We start from the raw sequence: 23,127 nt of genomic DNA on the forward strand, positions 1-23,127 counted from the left end.
ACCCAGCTACAACAACGCGGGGACGACCCTAACCAGGAATTTGAGCTTCTAGAAATTGGTTAGATGGTCAGACCAAAGGCAGCATCTCTACGTTAAAGGAAAATTTGGGAGTCCCCCGGAGCATTTTCTCCCACGCCCCTGGCGCGACAAGAATTGGCTCAGCGAACGAGGAACACCACCGAACGTTCTTTCTCAGCAGCCCGGATATCTTTCAATGAGATACAGCAGCATGTCATGGCTGAGAAACGGCAGTGCCCCCTGTTGTACTGAAATACCTCATTTAGGGTACATGTTTAGACAGACAAAAGTCCTGCAATTCCCAGCATGCCATAGCTAGCTATACTGGCTAGGGAATGCTGGGAGTTGTAGGGCTTTCTTCTCTCTAAACATCCATAGGGTTGTGCCCTTAAAGTGTTTTTCTTAAACTACACTTTTTGCCAGGGATAGCCCAGGAGGTGCCCTGGATGATGATGGCATCATGTAAGGGACCTACAAACGTCCGTGGATGGCCAGTCACGACTACACTATAAATGCCTTGTTTAAAGACAGCCCAGAAGCACTGGGGAGACCCAGGATCAGCAATGAAGCTCGTTGGATGACCTCATCGGGCCAGTCACTGCCTCCTGACTTAACCTACCGCACAGTACTGTTTTGAGGATAGAAGGTGGGGTGTTGGGGAAAACCATGTACCCCACCTATATCTCCTTGGAGGAGATGTAGATCAAAGATGTCATAAATAAAGCCATGTTCCATGTCTGTAGGCTGCTCTTCCTGTCTGATATACAGCCCCAGGGTCTGATATAGCTCCAGGTTCTGCACCTATATTTTCTGCCAAATTTGAAAACAGTTTCTGTTGCGCTGTAAAAATTGTCAGTTTATGTGTAGGTTTTGTCGAGCTCAGGTCTTCAGGCTTAGAAATGCCACAGCTCTAGAGAGACTATGACACATCTTCGTTCCTGTGTAAATGATCTCTGCCAGAATCCTGTTGCTGCACTCACAGTCTCTGTATATGGAGGAGAATAGTCAAACAATGCCACTGGACAGCTGGATGCAGGAATTCTGCCCCGCTCCCAAGCAGTAGTGAATATGCCCAGGTTCAGCCCTTCCTTCTCTGGATCAGCACAGCAAGCTGTGCTTTTTCCGTGTAAGCACGTACTCAGAGGCAGCTCTATGCGGGCCAGTAATGTCAGAACTAGTAAGGACAGGTTGTCACCAGCTGCAGTGGCAAGCAGAGGACATATGACCTGTTCCTGAAACACCCCTCCCCATCTTTTTTAGAAGTAAAAAAAATATCTTGGTCCTTGGATGCAGCTCAGTCCCAGCTGCTGCTGCGCAGCCGTTGTGGACCAAAAAGGTCACCCAATCAGTGATGAGCCCTTCCTTCCCATGGAAGGGGGTCATGCTGGGTGGGGTGAGGGCACCCAGGGCAACACAGTAGACAGTGTCATGCATCCTTTGTTGGCTGGCTCATTGGCTAGTTTGAGCCAGCCAATTGGAGACCCTGCAGGCAGACTGGCTGCTTAAGCTCCTGAGCCTTATCTTCCCATTCCCTTTCCAGGAACAAGAGATTCCAGCTCAGATACGGGTATGTAAGGACCAAAGCAAACATTCCCCATTTGACTTACTCCAGTGTAAGCATGTAAGGCCTGATTTGGATCAGGACAATGGTGCTCTGGGAAGGGGGGGTTAAACTTTTCTCCCACCCATTTTTTTCTGAATTCCTCCCCCCTCAGGAGGGTTAAAAAGTGTGTGGATGAGGGTTTCTTTTTTGGGGGGACAAAAACAGGTGGGGGCAGTTTAGCACACACCCTGGAGCACCAAGGCCCTGTCTGAATTGGGGCTGTGTATCCTTACACTGGAGTAAATAAAACAAGGAACTTTTAGTTTGGCCTCAAGTGTGTGTGAGAGAGGGAATGCCTTGGGATTGGGGTATGTGGTGTGCGTGAATGAATGGGGACATGTGCAAATGAGGGCCTGGATGTGCCCTGTTTTCCCAAAGCTCAGGCTTGACTAGCAGACCAAGGTCAATAACCAGGAGGCCCTTGGGAGTTCCACACAGATTAGGCATAAGCAGAGAGCACAGGCAAGGCAGGTTGGTGTAAAGCCAGCAAGAGGACCAAGGTACTGCCGCAAACAGGATTCAGGCAGGAAGAGTGGTCAACAGGCAGTCCCAAAAGGTACTCACAAGAGATTCAGTCCAAAGGGGTGTTAGGTAAAGCACCACAGCCAACAAGGGCCAGGCAGGAAGCAGAGTCAAAAGGCAGTCCAGAGTTATTCATGAGGAGAACTCATGAAGAGCTAGGGATCCTAGGGCTGGAGTGAGAACAGACATCCTCTCGCAACTCTTTCAGCTGTCCACTGCTGTTCTTAAGCAGAGGGTGTCAGAACCCTGCCCAAGATCCAGCTGAGGCTTAGAGCATCTCTACACCAGCCTAAAATCCCCACATTTAAAACGGGGCTTTCTGCTTCCATTTTAAATGCAGGATCACGCTTCCTTCCCCCCTCGTTTCCCCCCTTATCTGAGTCTTCCATATTTTTCATTCCACTGCTGCTAGATGGTGCTATGGTCTAGCTCCTCTAATTGTGGGTTTTCCTCTTTTCACAAGGGAACTCAAATGCTGTAATTTGATAGCTCATTATCTCCAATCTTTTTTGAAAATGGAATAAAAGTCATTTAGTGCGGGAGATGCCCTGGGGGTTGATGACACCATCTAAAGGACTCACAAACTACTGTGAGCAACCACTCTCAACAGCAGGATAAAAGCTCCATGAGAAGAAGCCCTTATCAGTAGCTTTGGGAAAGAGGCTCCTCATGAGGGGAGCCCCTTACTCCTGAGGAGTCCTGTGTTGCAGCTGCATACTTCTCCTGGGCTCGAGGCATCTGGTCTGCCCCTTCAGTCTACGCCACTCCCAAGGGCTTGGGCTTGGGGGCCTCTCCTCTTCTGATTCCGAAGTGGATCCCTCTGCCTCCTGTGGGGGGAAGGTGAGCATTACTGAGGGCCCAGGCTACTCCAGGCCCTCTGACCCTGGCGGGTCCTGAGCCTCCACAGCTGCTGGAGGCTCTGGGCCTTCCTCCAAGGAGGAATCGTCCAGTGAGGGCATAACAGGATGGGACTTGATGGGTGTCTCTGCATTAGCAAAAGAGCCCCGCATCATTGCCGGGGCTTCTGTTTTCTGTTTCTTTGCTGGATTAGGAGGGGCTCCTTTACATAGCAGACAGGTGGTTTGAACTAAGAAAGTGCCTCCCTCTCTCCCTGGCATGTGTGCAAAGGGGCAGGGGCAGGGGTGGGGAGTCTTGTTTTCATTGCTTAACTTGTGCTGTACTGTTTCCTCACAGCCCCCAGGAAAATGACAACTTACTTCTGAGTAGACATAAGATCTCACAGCCCCCAGGAAAATGACAACTTACTTCTGAGTAGACATAAGTAGAGTCTGCAACCCTCGGCACACTTACTTGGGAGTAAGCCCCATTGATCTTAATGGGGTGCTCAGAATCAACAGAGGATGTTGATTCTGAGCTTGATGGGGATTGTCTCCCTTCAGTGCAGGGAGGCATTTCACCCTCTCCTTCCTCCAATCAAGAAATGTGCCCAAGCATTTACATGGCAGACATGTGGTTTGAATCCTTGGCAAGTTCATAGAGGTATGATGGCATTTCACACTGCCATTATCCTGTGGGTTTTTTTTAATATTCCAATTTATCTCCAATCTTTTTGAAAACAGGATAAACGGGAAATGCGTAGGAGAAGTCCTGGAGGTTGACAATGTCGTGTAAAGGACCCGCAAACGTATGTGAGTGGCCCATCACGAGCGTGCAATAAATCACTCATGTAGAGACACCCAGTGTATCTACATGTGTGGATGGAGGCTTGGGTGCATGTATGGGGGCTTGTGCATCTATGTCTTTTACAAGGGGTTGCTGCTGGGTTCCAGATCATTAGTACATGCAAAGGGATGAATTGTGAATGCACTCAGAACTTGCTGCCCATGCTTACTCCAACCCATTTGTTTGTATATTCCAGCATCAACAGTGCAAGACTCCATTCCTAATCCCCCAGTCTTCTTCCCTTCCATTGTGGGTGGTGGGAATATTTGCAATGTTAATCACTGTTTAAACCCCTCCTATACTTTTGTCTTTGTCCAGTGGTTTGGGAAGGACAAGGGTATGTCATATGCATCACCCATTCCTTGTGTGTGTGCATCATTCTCTTATGACTATAAAGTATCCGTCTGGATGAATTCCTCTCCGTAAAGCCAGACATTGCTGTAGTTTGCTTTGAAATCTTGCCAGAAATGGCGGAAGAAGTGACCTATGCTGACTTGAAATTCATTACTCTGGAGCAGAACAAGAAGGAGGAGTTCCAGAAAACCGAGAGCAAAGGTAATGTGGTAAATTAGGCAAATCCAGGTTTGCAGGACTGTTTTCATATCTGGAGGTCTTCCCAGGCTGGGTCCTGTATTTTACTCTTTCTGAATGCTAGTTTCATTAAGATAATTTCTAAAATCAATTCTGGAATTTGTGCATGCTCAGTTTGCCACAGATTTCAGTTCATTTGTTTCCCCCCACTCAATATTTTCAATGTGTACATGTGTTTTTATAAAATTCTGCAAAAAGAGCCATCTTAAATATGATCGTAAATATGATTGTATTAATTGCTCCCCCCCCCCATGTTTTATCAATGCCCACGTGAAGTCCCGGACAATGATAAAACACAACAACAACAACAACAACAGCAGCAAATGCATAGAATTACATCAAGATTGCTTTTTTATTTATTGCAGTTCTATCAAAACATATGTTCATCAGTAATATGGGGTAGGGGAAAGATGTGAATGAATGGAAAGTTGCAACAGCCTGCATGCACAGTGTACTGTACAACTATTTGGAAATTTTAAAAAACCTGGAGGTTTTCTTATGCATTGGTCCCTCTTTGGAATTCAGACCAGGTAATTTGGAACTCCAAAATCTGGGTAGAAGTTTGGATGTGTAGAATTTTGGACACATCCCTTGATGGATCAGACTAGAGAGAGGAATAGCTATTATTCATTTTATATAAGGGGACAGGGGGCCCTATCAGATATGATCATCAAACAGCTTGAGGTACTGAATTATTATCAGAAAAGTTTAAAAGAGCTGTTCGTATCATCCCATGGAAGCAATGCAGGATTGATGCAAATCAGAATTTATAGTACATCTTGCTTTCTATTAAAAAAAACTTTGCTCCACATTATTTTAAACATCATGTATTATATTTCTATCCCACTCTTACATGGAGCTCCAGTGGTCTCCCACGGTAAGGGGATGATGAGGGCAACTTGCTTTGCTTCAACAATGCTACAGCCTCAGATGATCCCAGACCATTCCCTAGGTCATACTGTGCCTTTATTAAAGAAGGATAACTACTTCCTGCAAACAGAACTGGGATACAGAGCAGTTTTACTTGTAGAGTAAAAGATAATCGCCGTAATCTGTGTGCTGCTTGTGCATTGCTGGTAAAAGAAGCTGGGCTCCTGCTGTTCAGCCTTGGCAGAGGAGGAAGAATGGGGGCAAAGGGAACAAGCCAGCCCCACTCTCCCCCTCCCACGCTGCTGATGGATGGGATGCCAGTTTTTTTTTTAAGTGCTATGGACATCCCTCTCATCAGCTGCTGATCAGGTTGCAGAACTCCACAGGTATGCAGCACACATTTCTGTGCACAGTTCCTCGTCCTGCATCCATAGAGCCCTTGGGCTGGGTCAGGACATGTAACAAAGGTAACAGAGTTTATTTTGTTTTGTTTTATCACATTTATATCTGACTCTTCCTCCAAGGAACTCAGGGCACTGTACAAGTTTCTCCACCTCCTCCGTGTTATCCTCACAGGAACCCTGTGAGGTAGGGTTAGGCTGAGAGGATATGACTGGCCCAAGGTCACTCAGTGGGCTTCATGGCTGAGTGGAGACTTGAACCCAGGTCTATCTAGTCCTAGTCCAGCAGTCTAACCACTACAAGGCACTTACTCTTGATTGGTGAATTGTACTGGTGTACAAGCTAAATATAATTAGCTGTTACTGGGAAAATGGTTCGTTATGGCTCAAGGCTAATTGGCTCAACCAACCTCTCTTTTGTGCCTATTTGAGACAAAATTGGCTGTCCCTTTGCAGCCAGAAGGAGCCTTCCATTCATAAAATACATAAAATAGAATTCAGGGGGAGGATCCAAATGTGCAACTAATGTGTGTTTAGGAAAGGTCTTACTGGTGCCTCTGTTCTCATATTGAATCTACATTATGATCTGATCTGAGGCTTAATTGCTAATAAAATGCTTGTTATTCAAAGATTAGGTGGAAAGAGCAATACGTTATATAAATGAGTTTCTTATAAACAGTCTACAATGATCAGTGAGAAAAGCAGAGTCATAGGAAAAACAGAGCAGGGAATGACTGACTGCATGATCCATCAATTCCGTCTCCTTCCAGAAGCTGAATCTTACCCAAAGTTATCTTAGCCTTGTGGTGGTAGTACATGGCCTGCTAGGCCAGGGGAACAGCTTAAATCTGAAAGCCGGTGTGGTGTAGGCCACTGTAGGGGCTAGAGCGTTGGCCTGGGAGAGAGGAAACCAGGGTTCAAATCCCCACTCAGCCACCAGCTTATTGGGTGACCTTGGGCCAAACACTACCTCTCTGTTTTACCTAGCTCACAGGGTTGGTGTGAAGATAAAATGGAGGCAGGGGGAACCATGTATGCTGTCTTGAGCTCCTTGGAGGAAAAACAGGATACAAATGTAGTAAATAAAAACATAATAAATGTACCAGCTTTAGATTTCAGGTGCCAGTGTTTAAGCAGAGTTTAATGCTCTTTTTTTTGTTTTGTTAAATTTTCCTGGGCACAGCAACTCCCTTCACAGAGTTTAGCCTTTAAGGGAACAATCCTATGGCTGCTAGACAGTGGCTAGATGGCCATAGGATATCTGGTTTTCTGGGAACCGACCTTGGAGCCGGAGTGGCCAAAAAGGAGTGTTCCAGGGTGGGATGGGGTGCGGAAATGCCTGAACTATGTGTCATCCTATGTGTCGTACAGCAGCCTCCTTCCCCCTCTGCCCTCCTATGGCTAGACAGCCACAATCGGCTGTCTAGCCGAAAAGACAGGGCAGGAGAAGTGTGGAGGGAACGATCCCCTCCGTGCTTCTCCTGCCCTGCTTTGGATAGGCCATCACCTCCGAGTTCAGAGGCAGCCGCCTATCTGCATAGGATTGTGCCCTTAATAAATATATTAAAGTATATCTAGGCCACCTTTCAGGATAGGAGCCCTCCCAAGGCAGCTTTGCCTGGGGATTGGTGTCAGAAGCAGACTAAACTATGGAGGAACTGGTGAGAATAACTATAAGAGGACATTTCTCTTTAGCTCTTGTCTCTTATTTACCTTAGCATCTCCCTCAGTATCGCATCATTGGCGACCTGCAGCAGTGATTCTTGGGATCTTCTGCCTGGCTCTGCTCGGAGCAGCTGGGACTCTAGGTTTCAAGGGTAAGCAGCAGCTAGGAAAGTGTTCAAAGAGTGGTCCATGGCTTGCTTTAGGATTTTTTGAATGTCCAGTTCACTGTGCTGAGCATCTCCTTCAAGCTAGGTGTGGCTTCTATAACTTTTTATTTTGATTCTGGACTCAGTTTTTTACCCTTTGAAATGGGAATATGAAGTCTGTTGATTCCATAACCACAGGAATCATGAGCAGAATTTGGTGAGCAGTAGAACCCCAAGGCCTCCCTCCTTATTCTAAGAGCCTTTCTACACAAGGCTTTTATTGTGTAGTAGTTTGCAGGTCCTTTATACCAGTCCTCATGCTCCAAAGCAGGAAAAGTCTGGTATATCCTGAATGGCGAGTGGTGTAATCGCACAGTTCCGCTATACCACAGTGCCATCTAGTGGCTGTCTAAGGAAACATATAGAAAGGCAAAGAAAGAATCCCTCCCCCCCCCCCCGAAAAAAGCACATGTAAAGGAGTTAATCTTAATCCTGCAAAGAATCCAGAAGCAGAAGCCCTGGTGCGGGATAAAAGTCTCATGTAGAAATGACCTCATTCTCTGAAGCAACTTCCACTATAAATTGAGAGATTGACTCAAAGCAACACCAACATCTTTTCAATATTCAAGCTGGAAAGGTAGCTTGTCGAGTTGTCCAAACCTGGCGGGGGTGGGTCGTGCGAGGGATAAACAACCCTTGCATAACCCTAAAACAAGCCATGGGTTATGTGAAGGTTGTTTAACCCTTTCACAACCCACCTCCACTGGGTTCAGATGACACAACAAGCTGCAGCCCATCTCAGCTTAAATAAGCCACAGTGCCTTATTTGATCATATGCATTGGCCCTACGTGTGAATGGTTCCCTGCCTCGGAAGTCCTCACAAATGAGTGGCTGGTGCAGGCAGGACTCAGAGGACGGACAGGGCGTGGGGCTACAGGTGCTGCCCTGCAGTCCCTCTCTACACACTCTACTCCTCCTGCCTAAAGACAGCCTCCTCCACCTTGTGTGTTATTCACTGTAATTTACACAATGAATACACATTATATATAAATACCAAATATTATAGGGGCATACAGCAAACACATTGGCTCCAGCGCACACACACACACACCTTCCCCACCACCTCATTCCTAGCTATCAACAGTTTCACCCATGCCCTCTCGTGCATGTTTTCTCTGTCACCCATTTCCTGATCTCCCTTCAACTTCTCTCTCACCCATCTCTTTCTTTCTCTCTCCCCCCTTTCTTTCTGTCTCTCTTTCTCTCGCTCTCTCTCTGTCAGGGTGGAAACTGAGCCAATAGAGCCCCAGAGCAGTTCTGATCCTGAGGAGGAACAGCAATCCGTGAGAGAAGAGCTCGCTCATCTCTCACAAGCACAGCAGCTGGCAGAGATTCCTCCTGCCAGCATTCCTGGGATAGAGAGTGACCCTGGCAGCGAGAGAGCGCTGGAGGGGGGCTTGCTCGACGCTCAGTGCAGACGCAGGGAGCGACGACAGATGGAGGGCGCGGAAAGGAGGCGTAGCGCTCATTTGGCGCACAAACAACAGTCGCGTCCCGAGGACCCAAGAGAAAGAGGGAGGATCTCTCCTTAGCCCATAAGTTCAGGGTCTTCCCGTGATTCTCCTTCAAACGGGGACCAACTGCCTAACCTGGAGCATAGGCTACTCTGCTGTTCCTTGCTTAGTCGCTGGTGATTAGCATCTGAAAGAGTCATAGAGTAATAAAGGAATAAAGTCTCGGAAATAATTCCTCGTCGTCTGTGTCCTGAGTTGGCTATTGGTGGGGACTGCAAGAGGCAGCTAGGGCACTCCTGACACTCTCTCTGTGTCACCTGTTTTTCCCATTTCTTTATGTTGGGTTTGTGTGTGCATGAAAGGAGATGGTTGGATGCTTTGCCCAACCTGAGTTGGAGGAAGAAATTGGCGAGGCTGCCTTACTGACAGTTGTATGTGTGAACTTAGGAGGAGCTGCCCCAGAACAAAGAAATGAGATCTGCTGATGGCTGGGATGTCCTCCCATCTTGCTACTTGTGCTGTCTGGGCAGGAAGCATCACCTTGGTTTCCTTGGCATTTGGGACACACTCCTACATTCCTTGGAAGCCTCTGCTCCCTGCCACACTGTTTGCAGCAAGACTTCACTGCCACAATCTCAACACAATAGCAGATGATGATGATGATATGGAGAAGCTCATTGTAACTATGTTGTGGATTGAAGTTATGCAGGCATCCCACAGAGTGAGCAATCAAAATGAAAACCTGACTCTGCAGAAAGAGATGTTAGAAACCCTACTCACAAAGCTGAATGTTCTCCAAGCCCAGAATCTCAACCTTTCAGAGACTGTGCAACAACTGTCAAACTACAGAGGTAATTGTCACTGGGGGTTTGGGTTTTGGCATGTGCTTTGAAAATTTTATTGTTTGAGCACCACTGCACTGACTAAGATAAAACTAGAACAAGTAAAATAGTCATCTGTCGGCTGGGTGAACTTTTCTGAATTAGGGATGGGCAAAGCTGTCAGTTTTGCTGCATTCCATGTTTTAAAATCTCAAGCTCTTTTATCTCCCAGATATGAAGAAGTTTGTGAATTTGGGTAAATTCTTATTAAAAAACAAACTGAAATGAGCTTCTCACGCATCTGCCCCAGCTGAACTCAATCGGTGCAGCTGCCCCCACCATGGGGAGGAGCACGATGTGTCTGCCTGTCACATAGCGGTTAAAGATGAGGGCCCTGTCAGAAAAAAGCGGTGGCAGCCGTGATGGCCGAAGGCTCGGGGATTCAAACCCAGACTTTTAAGAGCTAAGCACTCAGAACCTTGGGCCCAAATGAACAAATCTGTCAATTTCAGTTTATCTCACATTTTTTAAACCTCTATTTTTTTTTTTTATCAAAACGAAGCTGCGATGAAATTCTCACTGTTATAAATGCAGAATCTCCCACCAAATGAGTTATTCAGGTAAATGTAGGGATGTACGAAAGTCACTTACCTTTTCGCAGATTATGTTCGTGCGGGGGGGAGGCGCTCCGTCTCTCCTGCCGGAATCCTCGACGGGGAGGGAGGCGATCCGGTCTCCCCCCCCCCCCGAATCCTTGACGGCTGGCTCTTCTCTGCGGCGGCTCCGCAGAGCAGCTGGCCAGGGCCGTCCGCAGCCAGATTTCCGGCCACAGACTGGCTGGTGCGGACGCAAATGGCGGCCGCCATAGCAGCCTTACTTACGTAGTCTTTACGTAAAGACTATGTAAGTCTTTACGTAGCCTATCACAGCTGGGCAAAAAAAAAAATGGCATACGCAAATGGCGGTGGCTACGGCGGCCGCCATTTGCGTTCCCTATTTTTCGCTGATTTATCTTACGTAAATATTTACATAAGATAAAACAGCGAAAAAAAGGGGAACGCAAATAGCGTAGTGGGCGCTATTTGCATTCCTTTTTTATTCGCTGTTTTAGCCTACGTAAATATTTACGTAGGCTAGAATGGCGAAAAATAAAGGAACACAAATAGCGCCCACTATGCTATTTGCGTTCCCCTTTTTTTCGCCGTTTTATGTAAATATTTACATAAGATAAATTGGCGAAAAATAGGGAACGCAAATGGCAGCAGCCGTAACCGCCGCCATTTGCGTACACTGGGGTTTTTGTGGGGGGTTTTGGGTTAGCCGTGATAGGCTACGTAAATTCTTACATAGCCTGTCACGGCTGCAAGGATGCCAATGGCTGCAGCAGCAGCCGGCCGTGGCTGGCCAGGAGCCGCCGCCATCGGAGCTGCCGCCGCTGGAACCGCCACTGCCGAATCCGCCGCATCCGTCCCAGGTAAGTGCCATCCCAAGGGGATTCCGCGGGGGGCAAGGGGGCAGGAGGCCGTTCCACCACGGATTCCGGGGGGCTGGATTCTTTAAAATCCGTGGCGGAATTCTCTGCCATCCCTTGGTAAATGTGCATAAGCTGTCTGGGCTCTCCTATGATACTTGTATAATATTTTTGCTATCCTTTGAGCAGGACTGTTTCTCCTGGTGGTTGTGAGATGTTCATGGTCTTTCATTTCATTTCAAAGGCCCTAAATGCAGCCCTTGCCCAGAGAGGTGGCAGCAGCGTGGGGAGAAGTGCTACTTCTTTTCAGCCAAGTGGAACTCTTGGGAAGAAAGCAAAGCTCAGTGCACCACTCTTAACTCCAGACTTCTTAAAATAGAGAGTAAGGAAGAGCTGGTAAAGACTGCGTTTTTTTCCCCCCTCCCAATTTGGGTGCATGTTTGTGTGTGTATTAGGATAAGCAGGCACACAAGGTCTTGCTGAGATTACATAAAGCAAATGTGTCACATCGAAATGATTGCAAGGCCCAGCACATGGCCATGAGCCACACCCACACCCTTTTTCCCCACCAGCTAGACCTACTTAGTCTTAGTTATTATTGGGTATGAGTACTAGGGGTTATGCCAAAGGGTTCATAGAAAAGATGGGCTTTGAGGAAGAATTTGAATAAAGTGGTGGCCTCACACAGGCATTCTGGGAAGACGTTTCAGCATAAGGGGCGCAAGGGAGAAAGGGAGAAGTTGCTTCAGATAGAAGGAGATGTTCAGATGGCTGAAGGTGGTGGAGCTGGAAGAGTGAAGGTCATTTATTGGATGTAAGAGTGGAGAGATAAAGGGCAAGGCCATGGAGGGCTTTGAAGGCAAGTACAAAAGGGATCCAAGAGTGGACAGGGATCCAATGCAGGGTTGTCAGAGGAGCATCATGTGGTCAAAAAGATGACGTGAATGATTTTGGCAGCAGATGTCTGGATTGGGGATAAGACTACTGAGGTGAGACAATGGAAGAGCAGAGAGGAAAAGTGGACAAATGATGACTGGGGTGTGGGTGTGGATGAGCACTTTTACCAAGGAAACAGAGGAAGAGATGTATTTTGTAACACTGCACATGGAGAAATGACATAATTTGGTGATGGACTGAATGGGGGGGCAAAGCAGAGAGAGAGTCAAAGATAAAGCCAAGGTTTTATGCTTGTTGAGTAGCATTGGGTGGTGATGCCAATGGGTAAGAAGAGTGAACAAGGCAAGGTATTGGACGAGGAAAGGCCTTGGGCATATTGAGTTTGAGACAATGAAGCACTGAAGTTCTGGGGCAGATAGAATGGTGTGTCATCAGTATATAGGTGGTACTGAAAGCCTTGGGCATGATGAAGTCATCCAGAGATAATATGTGGATTGAGAATAGCAGAATAACAAGAACAGAAGAAAGACAAGAACAGATCCCTCAGGGATCCCAACAGAGAGAGAGGTGAAATCAGAGGAAGGGCTCAGCTCCCCCTATGGAAAAACTGAAGGAGTCAGTAGACATATAGGAAGAGAACTGACTGAGGACAGTATAATACCAATAATCTATAGCATGATATTTAATACATTAAGATTATAGATAGCCAAATCATGCCATTTTTAGAAAACATTTTTCATTAAACAGTGCCTATGGGATGTCATGAAATAGCTGTCCATAATCCTTTTTTAAATTATATGTTGTTTGAATTATACTTTCTGGATTATTGGACATTGATGATATGCAGTGTGTAGTGGGTCCCCAATACAGCACCCATGGACGCCATGGCACTTGTGGCCACCTCCAATGAGCTCTCTACTCCCTGCCTCCTTAAAAAAAAATAAAAAATTGAAAAACGTGAGGGCGCCAGGTTCTCCTTCCTGTTCCTGAACCTGCTGCTGATCAGCAGGCAGGAAGAGAAAGCAAGGCAAAAAGGTGAAGGGGAGAGAAGGGGCGAGGCTGGAAGCCAGGAGAGGGGAGAAGGGGCGAGGTAAAGAGGTGGAGGTGAGAGAAGTAGTGAGGCCAGAGGCTGGGATGGTGAGAAACAGCAAGATAAAGGGGTGAGCAGGAGAGAAAGAGCAAGGCTAATGGCTGGGAAGGGAGAGAAGAAGAAGGCTAGGGGTGGGGAAGGGAGAGAAATAGTGAGGAAAGGGGTTGTGGAAGAGAAATAGCGGGGCTAGAGGCTGGGAGTGGTGAGAGAGAGCAAAGGGAAAAGGTCTGTGGGGACAGAAGAAGACTGAGTGGGCTAGGAAGCAACTCTTTCCATTTCCCCCTCCCTCCCAGCCTCTAGGCTTGCTATTTCTCTCCTGCACATAGACATCTCTTGACTAGCCAGGCCCCCACGGCAGCTGTTATGTGACTCGCCACATCCTCCGTGGGAGCCATTTTGTGTGGTGCCCACAGCAGCTTCTCAAATGCCCAGATTTCGCCACGGGTCCAAAAAGGTTGGGGACCCCTGTTGGAGCCGGTGCAGTGGCTCTGCTGTCTGAGGTGGCAGGCTGCCCCCAACCTTCCCTCCCCACTAGCTGTGGCTTGCGACACTGGCCTTTGCTTCGGTGCCCTGCTTCAGAGCCTGAAAGGCTGCATCCCTGCCATTTGTTTATGCAGCACTTACTGCAATTTGCCCGAAGAGGTGAGGCCGTTCTTCTGCCTCTAGTTGCCTGTCACGTTTCAAGTAGAATGTCATTCGGGTTCTTGCTTGTGTTTCCACTCAGGAGTTCATACTTGCATCAGCACAGGCCTATAATTCTTACTGGATCGGTTTATTCCGCAGCAGAGCTGGTGGGCCGTGGCTATGGGAGGACAACAGCACCTTCCTTACGGACTTGTAAGTTTTTAGTATTTGAAAAAGCCATTCAGAAGTGCCAAGTGGGATGTTAATTATGTGCTCTGGGATGTTTATATACCGCTCCACATCAAAAGTTTTCGGAGGGGTGAACAGCAAAAACAAAAGAAAAAAACACCATGTTAAACCAATTAAACTATTTTAAAAGAGACAAGTTCCAATAAGACCAAATTAAATTAATACATATTATGATCTATTCCTCTATAAGCCCCTTTGAAATTAATGAGGATTGTATAAGAGCCATATTTTGTTAAATGGGTGTTTTAGCAGACATGATTACATGGATTCCCTAGTCCGGGGGACGGGGGGGTCAGTTCAATGGCCAAATTCAAATCTCGCAAAGGTCTCAGAGGCCACATCCCATCTGCTGGCATGGTCAAAGGCCAAATGGGCTTGACCAGGAGAAGAATGGGCAGTGCCAAAGCGTCATTCTTATCAATGTTAAGCCAACTCGCAAGCAAGCAGGGCACGCTTCTGCGTGTCTATTCAGAAGCAGGAAGCTTTGTCAGCTGCTGATCAGAGATAAGAGTTTTTCTCTGCTGAGAGAGGGGGCAGGGCCTGAGGAGGAAGCTGGTGGCCCAAATGGGAAATCCCTGTGGGCTGTATCTGGCCTGCAGACTGGAGGTTCCCCATGCCTGCCCTAGTCCATGAGCAGAACATGACATATGGTTGTTTGGATCATAAATCCCCTCTATTTCTATAACATGTTCAGTGGCCTTAGGCTTGTCCCTAATTAGGAATGCTGTAGATAATGTAGAATCTTGGCTCAGTGCCGGGAGCGTGGCTAGATGAACTCTGAAGTGCATTTGGTAATACAGATCTGCAATTCTAATGAGACATGTATGTTTTGTGTATACAAATTATTACTTTCTCTTGCAGATTTAATATTCCTGATGTTGGCTCCAGTAATTATCCCATCTGTGTGTCGATTCAGGGAGGGAATCTAATTGCTTCCGATTGTTTGGGGTACCGGTTCTGCATCTGTGAGAAAGTGGCAGATCCAGCAAATCTTGGTCATCACTGAGGTGTAGAACCTCAACAATAGCAACCTTCTGCATTGATTCTAGTCTGGGTGTGTTGACTGGAAATAACAAGGGGATGTACACAACCCTCTCCACATGTTGAATCACTGTGTGGAGGAAGTCGTAAGGCCACACAGGTTAGTGCCATTGTTGTTGTACACCACTGCCATGGTTCCCACAAACATCTATTTGATGTTAATTGGAAGGAGTTCTCCACATGTACAAGCAGAGGGCTTCTATAGTGAGGACCAATCCTGATGGGCCAGGATCCCTCCTCACATGTAGGAGTTTTCTGCATGTACATCTTTAGGTGCAGGGAATCCTTTCAGACAAATGTCAAATGGATGTTTGGGGGAGCATGGCAGTGGTGTTGGTGGATGTGGCTAGTTCGGGTGGCCCCATGACGCTCTCCACAAGTTCATTCAACACACGGAGAGGGTCATGTGTATCCTGCTACTACAGCCTTCCCCAGCCCAATGCCTTCTGGCTGTGTTGGTCTGCAATTCCCATCATTCCCAGGCAGCATGGCCAGTGGCTATCATGGAAGTTACCGTCCATCACAGCTGGAGGGCACAAGGTCGGAGGAAGGCTGCCCTACTTCATCAACCAAACACGCTCATTCTTAAATGTTGGTGTCAGGCAGTGTCAGAACTCTGCTATGTTGCTTCCTGCCTGTACCAGGTCTTTGGCGACGCCCCCAACCCTTCCTCTTGTCTTCATGGCTTCATTTTAATTGCCTCACCTCATCTGCCTCTCACTCCTCCCAGTGAGGAAACTTCAGGAGAGGCCATGGATTATACTAGGCATGGATTTCTTAATCAATGAAAAATTGTGATGTTTTGGTGAACACTGTAGTAACTTGTTTTGTACTCAGGACATGGCACTTCTGCTGTCTTCTGATATTTATTCTGTCTCCTTTAAAAAATGACACAGTAATTAAAAGGAAATAGCCTTGACTGTTTCAGGATTTTTATTATTTGTGTATGTACAACATTTACAAGTTGCCTCTCAACCTTAAGGCTCTTGAGATGTGGTTCAACATTAAAAACCAACAGTGTAATGTTGCTTTCAATCCTGTGCGCACGTTCCTGACAGTAAGCCCCATCAAACATAGGGTGCCTACATCTGAGCAAACATACACAGCATCGAGCTATTAAGCCATAACATCACAGGTACGTGGTTTCCAGTGCCCCGTCCTTTGAAAAGGGAAGCCAGTTCAGTGGGGTCATCCTCTTAGGTCAGCTCAGAGGCTGCCTTCTCACATATCCATTCATTTTGTTCCTCATTACAGTCTGCTCCATACATGTAGTCCTTGTAGTGCAGATAGGCGCATGCTTCCTTCTCTTCACTATAACCTGCTTTAAACCTAGGGGGGCAGGGAGGAACAAACGTTGCCTAATGAAGGTTGGTGTCTGCAGCAGCAATTTTGCACAAGTATGCCATGTGAAAGACAGCTCTATTTTTCATGACTGCTTGGATCAAAGCCTCTTGAAAAGGGTGCAGGGTGGGGATCTCAATCTCACTGGTGGGAGAGTTCCCTGGAAGGAGGAGTGGGAGATCTACCACAGAGGCCACTGCCGTGGGAACTTCTTGCAATGCTGCCTGGAGAGTGTGAGCTTTGTGAGGTAGAGACTTGTGATAAAGCGGGTCAATAGGGTGAGCTGGTGTTGCTTCTCTACAGTTTTTGTGGTTTCCCCCCACTTCCTTCTTCTAACAGTCTCTCAGGGCTTCCATGCTTTAGTTCCAATAAAGGACCCCAGGTCCTTTGGGGGCAAATGAGTGCTTGTGGGGCAACCATTAGTGCTGCCTCGCCTCCCTCAGCCTGCTGCCTGCCTGCTCTCTTTGATTCTCTGTAGAGCTGGGCCCCTCACCCTCGCTGCACTCCCCACCCCCAGGCTTGCCTCCCTTTCCCCTTTAATCCCCATTCATCACCCCTGCGGCAGAGCCCCATTCCTTCCCCCAGATGCTTCTGTTCTCAGGCACGCCAGACTGTAGAGGAACCTGTTGGGCTCATCAGTGGGGAGCAGGGAGGCCCACACCCTCTAACTGTACTTATTTGATATATGCAAGTGCTAGTGCTACTGCTGTGTACCAAATTCATATACAATTCAGGGGTGTGCCCTCTAAAACAGGGATGGGTGACCTGTGGCCCTCCAGAGGTTTTGGCATACACTTCCCATCAGCCCTAGCCAGCATAGCCAGTGGCGAAGGATGATGGGAGCTGTAGGCCAAAACCTCTGGAGGTCTACAAGTTGCCAACTCCTGCTCTAGAAGGACCTTTGTGTAGCATACCAGCTTTCTTGCTTGATTCCAGACCTAACAAATTTTGCGGTGTATACCAGAAGTGGGCAAAGAATGATCTCCCACTTTCACAGCCCCATCTGCAGGCAGTAAAAGTGGAAGGGCATTTTTGGCAGGAGAGAACACAGCAGTTTTGGAGGGCAGTGTTATTTTCAGAAAAGCTGGGGCAACTGTTATTGTTGTTCAGTCGTTCAGTCGTGTCCGACTCTTCGTGACCCCATGGACCATAGCACGCCAGGCCTTCCTGTCCTGCGCTCTCTCCCGGAGCGTGCTCAAGTTCATATTCATTGCATCCGTGATGCTATCTAGCCATCTCATCCTCTGCCGTCCCCTTCTCCTTTTGCCTTCAGTCTTTCCCAGCATCAGGGTCTTTTCCAGGGAGTTTTCTCTTCGCATTAGGTGGCCAAAATATTGGAGCTTCAGCTTCAGTATCTGTCCTTCCAATGAGCACTCAGGGTTGATTTCCTTTAGGATGGACTGATTTGACCTCCTTGCAGTCCAGGGGACTCGTAAGAGTCTTCTCCAGCACCACAGTTCGAAAGCATCAATTCTTCGGCGCTCAGCCTTCCTTATAGTCCAGCTCTCACAGCCATACATTACTACTGGGAAAACCATAGCTTTGATTAGACGGACCTTTGTCGGCAAGGTGATGTCTCTGCTTCTTACTATGCTGTCTAGGTTGGCCATAGCTTTCCTCCCAAGGAGCAAGCGTCTTTTAATTTCATGGCTACAGTCACCGTCTGCGGTGATCTTGGAGCGCAAGAAAGTAAAATCTGTCACTGATTCCATTTCTTCCCCTTCTATATGCCAGGAAGTGATGGGGCCAGATGCCATGATCTTCGTTTTTTTAATGTTGAGTTTCAAACCATCTTTTGCACTCTCCTGTTTCACCCTCAACAAGAGGCTCTTTAGATCCTCTTCGCTTTCTGCCATTAGGGTGGCATCGTCTGCATATCGGAGGTTGCTGATAATTCTCCCGGCAATCTTAATTCCGACCTCTGATTCATCCAACCCGGCATTTCTCATGATGTACTCTGCATATAAGTTAAATAAGCAGGGTGACAATATGCAGCCTTGTCGTACTCCTTTCCCAATTTGGAACCAATCGGTTGTTCCATGTCTGGTTCTTACTGTTGCTTCTTGACCCTCGTACAGGTTTCTCAGGAGACAGGTAAGGTGGTCTGGTACTCCCATCACTTTAAGAATTTGCCACAGTTTGTTGTGATCCACACAATCAAAGGCTTTAGCATAGTCAATGAAGCAGAAATAGACGTTTTTCTGGAATTCTCTTGCTTTCTCCATGATGCAGCGAATGTTGGCGATTTGATCTCTAGTTCCTCTGCCTCTTCGAAACCCAGCTTGTACTTCCGGTAGTTCTCGGTTCGCATACTGCTGAAGCCTAGCTTGTAGGATTTTGAGCATCACCTTGCTGGCATGTGAAATGAGCGCAATTGTGCGGTAGTTTGAACACTCTTTGGCGTTGCCCTTCTTTGGAATTGGAATGTAAACTGACCTTTTCCAGTCTTGTGGCCACTGTTGAGTGTTCCAGATTTGTTGGCATATTGAATGCAGCACTTTAACAGCATCATCTTTTAGGATTTTAAATAGCTCGGCTGGAATACTGTCATCTCCGCTAGCTTTGTTGTTACTAATGCTTCCTAAGGCCCACTTGACTTCACTCTCTAGGATGTCCGGCTCAAGTTCAGTGACCGCACTATTATGGCTATCAGGGACATTCAGATCTTTCCTGTATAGTTCTTCTGTGTATTCTTGCCACCTCTTCTTAATCTCATCTGCTTCTGTGAGGTCCCTGCCTTCTTTGTCCTTTATCATGCCCGTCTTTGCACAAAACGTTCCCTTGAGATCTCCAATTTTCTTGAAGAGATCTCTAGTCTTTCCCATTCTGTTGTTTTCCTCGATTTCTTTGCATTGTTCATTTAAGAAGGCCTTCTTGTCTCTCCTTGCTATTCTCTGGAACTCTGCATTCAGTTGGGTATATCTTCCCCTTTCTCCCTTGCTTTTCGCTTCCCTTCTTTCATGAGCTACTTGTAAAGCCTCATCAGACAGCCACTTTGCTTTCTTGCATTTCTTTTTCTTTGGGATGGATTTCGTTGCTGCCTCCTGAACAATGTTACGGACCTCCGTCCATAGTTCCTCAGGCACTCTGTCTATCAGGTCTAATCCCTGAAATCTATTCCTCACCTCCACTGTATATTCATCAGGGATATGATTTAGGTCATACCTGAACGGTTTAGTGGTTTTCCCGACGTTCTTCAATTTAAGCCGAAATTTTGCAAGAAGCAGCTCATGATCTGAGCCACAGTCAGCTCCAGGTCTTGTTTTGACTGACTGTATGGAGCTTCTCCATCTTTGGCTGCAAAAGACATAATCAATCTGATTTCGATATTGACCATCTGGTGATGTCCATGTGTAGAGTCGCCTCTTGTGCTGTTGGAAAAGAGTGTTTGCTATGATCAGCATGTTCTCTTGGCAAAACTCCATTAGCTTTTGTCCTGCTTCATTTTGTACACCAAGGCCATGCCTGCCTGTTATCCCGGTGATTTCTTGACTTCCTACTTTAGCATTCCAATCCCCTATGATGAAGAGGACATCTTTTTTTGGTGTTAGTTCTAGAAGGTGTTGTAGGTCTTCATAGAACCGATCAACTTCAGCTTCTTCGGCCTCAGTGGTTGGGGCATAGACTTGAATTACTGTGATGTTGAATGGTTAGCCTTGGATTCGTACTGAGATCATTCTATCATTTTTAAGATTGTACCCCAGTACTGCTCTTCCCACCCTTTTGTTGACTATGAGTGCTACTCCATTTCTTCTAAGGGATTCTTGGCCACAATAGTAGATATGATGGTCACCTGAATTAAATTCGCCCATGCCTGTCCATTTTAGTTCGCTGATTCCCAAGATGTCGATGTTCAATCTTGCCATCTCATGTTTGACCACCTCCAGCTTACCTTGATTCATTGATCTGACATTCCAGGTTCCTAAACAATATTGTTCTTTACAGCATCGGATTTTCTTTTCACCACCAGACACATCCACAGCTGAGTGTCCTTTCGGCTTTGGCCCAGCCGCTTCACTCTTTCTGGCGCTACTTGGAAATACCCTCTGCTCTTCCCCAGTAGCATATTGGACACCTTCCGACCTGAGGGGCTCATCTTCCGGCGTCATATCTTTTAGCCTTGTGATACGTTCCATGGGGTTTTCTTGGCAAGAATACTGGAGTGGGTTGCCATTTCCTTCTCCAGTGGACCACATTTTGTCAGAACTCTCTGCCATGACCTGTCCGTCTTGGGTGGCCCTGCACGGCATAGCTTATGGCTTCACTGAGTTACGCAAGCCCCTTCGCCACAACAAGGCAGTGATCCATGAAGGGGGCAACTGTTATAGCTCTTTCCTTATTTTAAGAATAATATTTTCCAGCTTTGCTGTAATGTGCAGCCTGGTGGGTCAGTATATTCCCACACAATGCCCCTGGAACAACACTGCATTGTGACATAGTGTATTTTCAACTAAAGAATTGTTGAGGGGGGAGTGCCCCCCCATCAGATACATTGTCGTGTGCTGTGCAAGAAGTCTTCCTCTAGTACTTGTTTGAGCCTTCAAGGAACAGCACTAACATATTTTCTCCTTGTGCTCCTGGTTCTTTGGAGCTAAGCCATTATTTTTCTTTGGCTTCAGAATGCTGGAGAAGCAGGATTTCATTCTAAATGTTAAGCAGTAAATCAGTAAACTTTAGAAGAACCAAACATACCATGTGGATGTTGCCACAAAAGGTGTTCCATTGACCCAAGACCACTGATTGCTTTTCTCCTTATATATTCCAATCTAATGATTATTGTAGGGTGCTTTCAGAAGGGTTACCTTTATCTTAATCGTGGTTGAAGGAGGAGAAAATGGAAAGCAGGTAAAATTAACTTCAACTGCTGTTCATTTATGTAATGTTTAAACTGGAAACAAAACTAAAGATCGTTCTATTCAGCCAGGGGTGGAAACCTTTTCCCCATCCCTGGGACTCTGTTGTTAACCTCCAATGGGACTATGTTGTTAACCTCCAGTGAACAGAGGACAAAGCACAGGCTATTCCAGTACAATCAGAAAGCTAGAAACATAAAGGGAATAGAGACTATGGAAGGACAAGACTCTCCAGTGGTGGTGACCTGCAAGGTCTGTGCAATGGTTGTGTTCTTGCCTGAGATCAACATGGCCTACACGTGCAACAAGTGCAAGTTGATCACGTTGCTGGAAGAAAAAGTAAGAGGACTGGAGCGGCAAGGGTCGACCCTCCAGGGAATAAGAGAACACAAAGAGTTCTTGGACAGAACAGTAGAACTACAGCAGCATAGCGAAGTACAGAAGCTAGAAGAGCAACAGCAAGCTGAGGCAGAAGAGGAAAATGCTGAGGTAAGGAAAAATGAAGTAGAGGATACTCCTTGGAAAAGGGTGACAGTTAGGAGCAAAAGAACTAGAAGCCACTCTGCACCAGTGGAAGCTGTGGAGCTGTGGAACCGTTTCCAGGTACTTCAGGATGAGACTGGAGGACAGCCTGCAGAGGAAGAACTACATGGGGACCCCACAGGAGAGTGAGCAAGAGGCTGAAGGTCAGTCAAGCAGAGGCAATGAAACCAAGGCCTACAACAACAAGAAGGGAAGAGTAGTAGTAGTGGGGGACTTCTTGCTGCATGGGATCGAAACCCAAGTATGTCGCGAAGACCCATGGACTCACCAAGTATGCTGTCTCCCAGGAGGATGGATTAGAGATGTGACTGAAGGGTTGCCTACGCTCATAAAGCCTACTGACAGGTATCCCTTTCTTCACATCCAGTGGGAACAAATGATACCGCCAAGCGGAGCTACGAAGAAATCACGTCAGACTTTGAAGCTTTGGGAAGGAAACTCAAGAACTTTGTTTTCTCATCCATCCTTCCAGTAGTTAGAAGAGGGATAGAAAGGGAAAGAAAAATACTCGGGGTGAATGACTGGCTATGAAGGTAGTGCCAGCATGAGGGATTTGAATTCTGGGACCACGGGCTATACTTCTTGGAAGATGGAGTGTTGGCAAGGGACGGGTTGCACCTCACAAAGGCTGGGAAGGATGTGTTTGGCCATAGCATGAAGAACTTCATCAGGAGGGCTTTAAAATGAATCCTACGGGGGAGGGAGATGTAAAGTTGGGGGTAACAATGGATGAAGGCTAATGCACCACAACAGAGAGAACAGCTCTAATAGCACCCAGTAATAGTCTTCACAAACATGTAGGAAGAAAGCCAGAGTATAAAGTCTTCAGTGTCTATATACTAATGCCCAGAGTATGGGAAACAAACAGAATGAATTTGAACTCTTAATACAGGAGGGAAATTATGACTTGACAGGTGCCACTGAAACTTGGTGGGATGCCTCCCATCACTGGAATACAGCAATTGAGGGATATAACTTGTTCAAAAAGAACAGGAGGAACAGAAAGGGAGGTGGGGCTGCACTATATGTTAAAAATACATATTTCTGCAGAGATATGTAGCCCCATCGAGAGCATCTGGGTTAAAATAAATGGAGTAAAGAATAAAAAGAACATGTTGGTCGGCATCTACTACCGGCCACCCAATCAAGGAGAAGACGAGGATGAAACTTTTGAAAAGCAATT

General features: G+C 46.8%; 1 protein-coding gene across 2 annotated transcripts; it reads left to right on the forward strand.

Annotated features, from left to right (window-relative positions):
- The first annotated feature begins 3,723 nt into the window (after positions 1-3,723).
- On the forward strand, positions 3,724-16,240 carry OLR1 (oxidized low density lipoprotein receptor 1). Of its 2 annotated transcripts, none has more exons than XR_014787384.1 (7): positions 3,724-3,792; positions 4,145-4,381; positions 7,407-7,505; positions 9,716-9,865; positions 11,551-11,688; positions 14,018-14,130; positions 15,028-16,240. XR_014787384.1 is itself a non-coding variant. In XM_084832196.1 (7 exons), the coding sequence occupies exons 2-7, from the start codon at positions 4,294-4,296 to the stop codon at positions 15,170-15,172; spliced, it is 747 nt and encodes a 248-aa protein (XP_084688322.1). In that variant the 5' UTR covers positions 3,724-3,792; positions 4,145-4,293; the 3' UTR covers positions 15,173-16,126. The 2 variants fall into 2 exon arrangements, 1 of the variants encoding a protein (XP_084688322.1); XM_084832196.1 differs by having other exon boundaries at positions 11,551-11,702; positions 15,028-16,126.
- Positions 16,241-23,127: the final 6,887 nt, after the last annotated feature.

This window comes from Heloderma suspectum, chromosome 2 (assembly GCF_057233095.1).
Source record: "Heloderma suspectum isolate Gila_16-S chromosome 2, 16-S_ref, whole genome shotgun sequence".
NCBI classification, from domain to species: Eukaryota; Metazoa; Chordata; class Lepidosauria; order Squamata; family Helodermatidae; genus Heloderma; species Heloderma suspectum.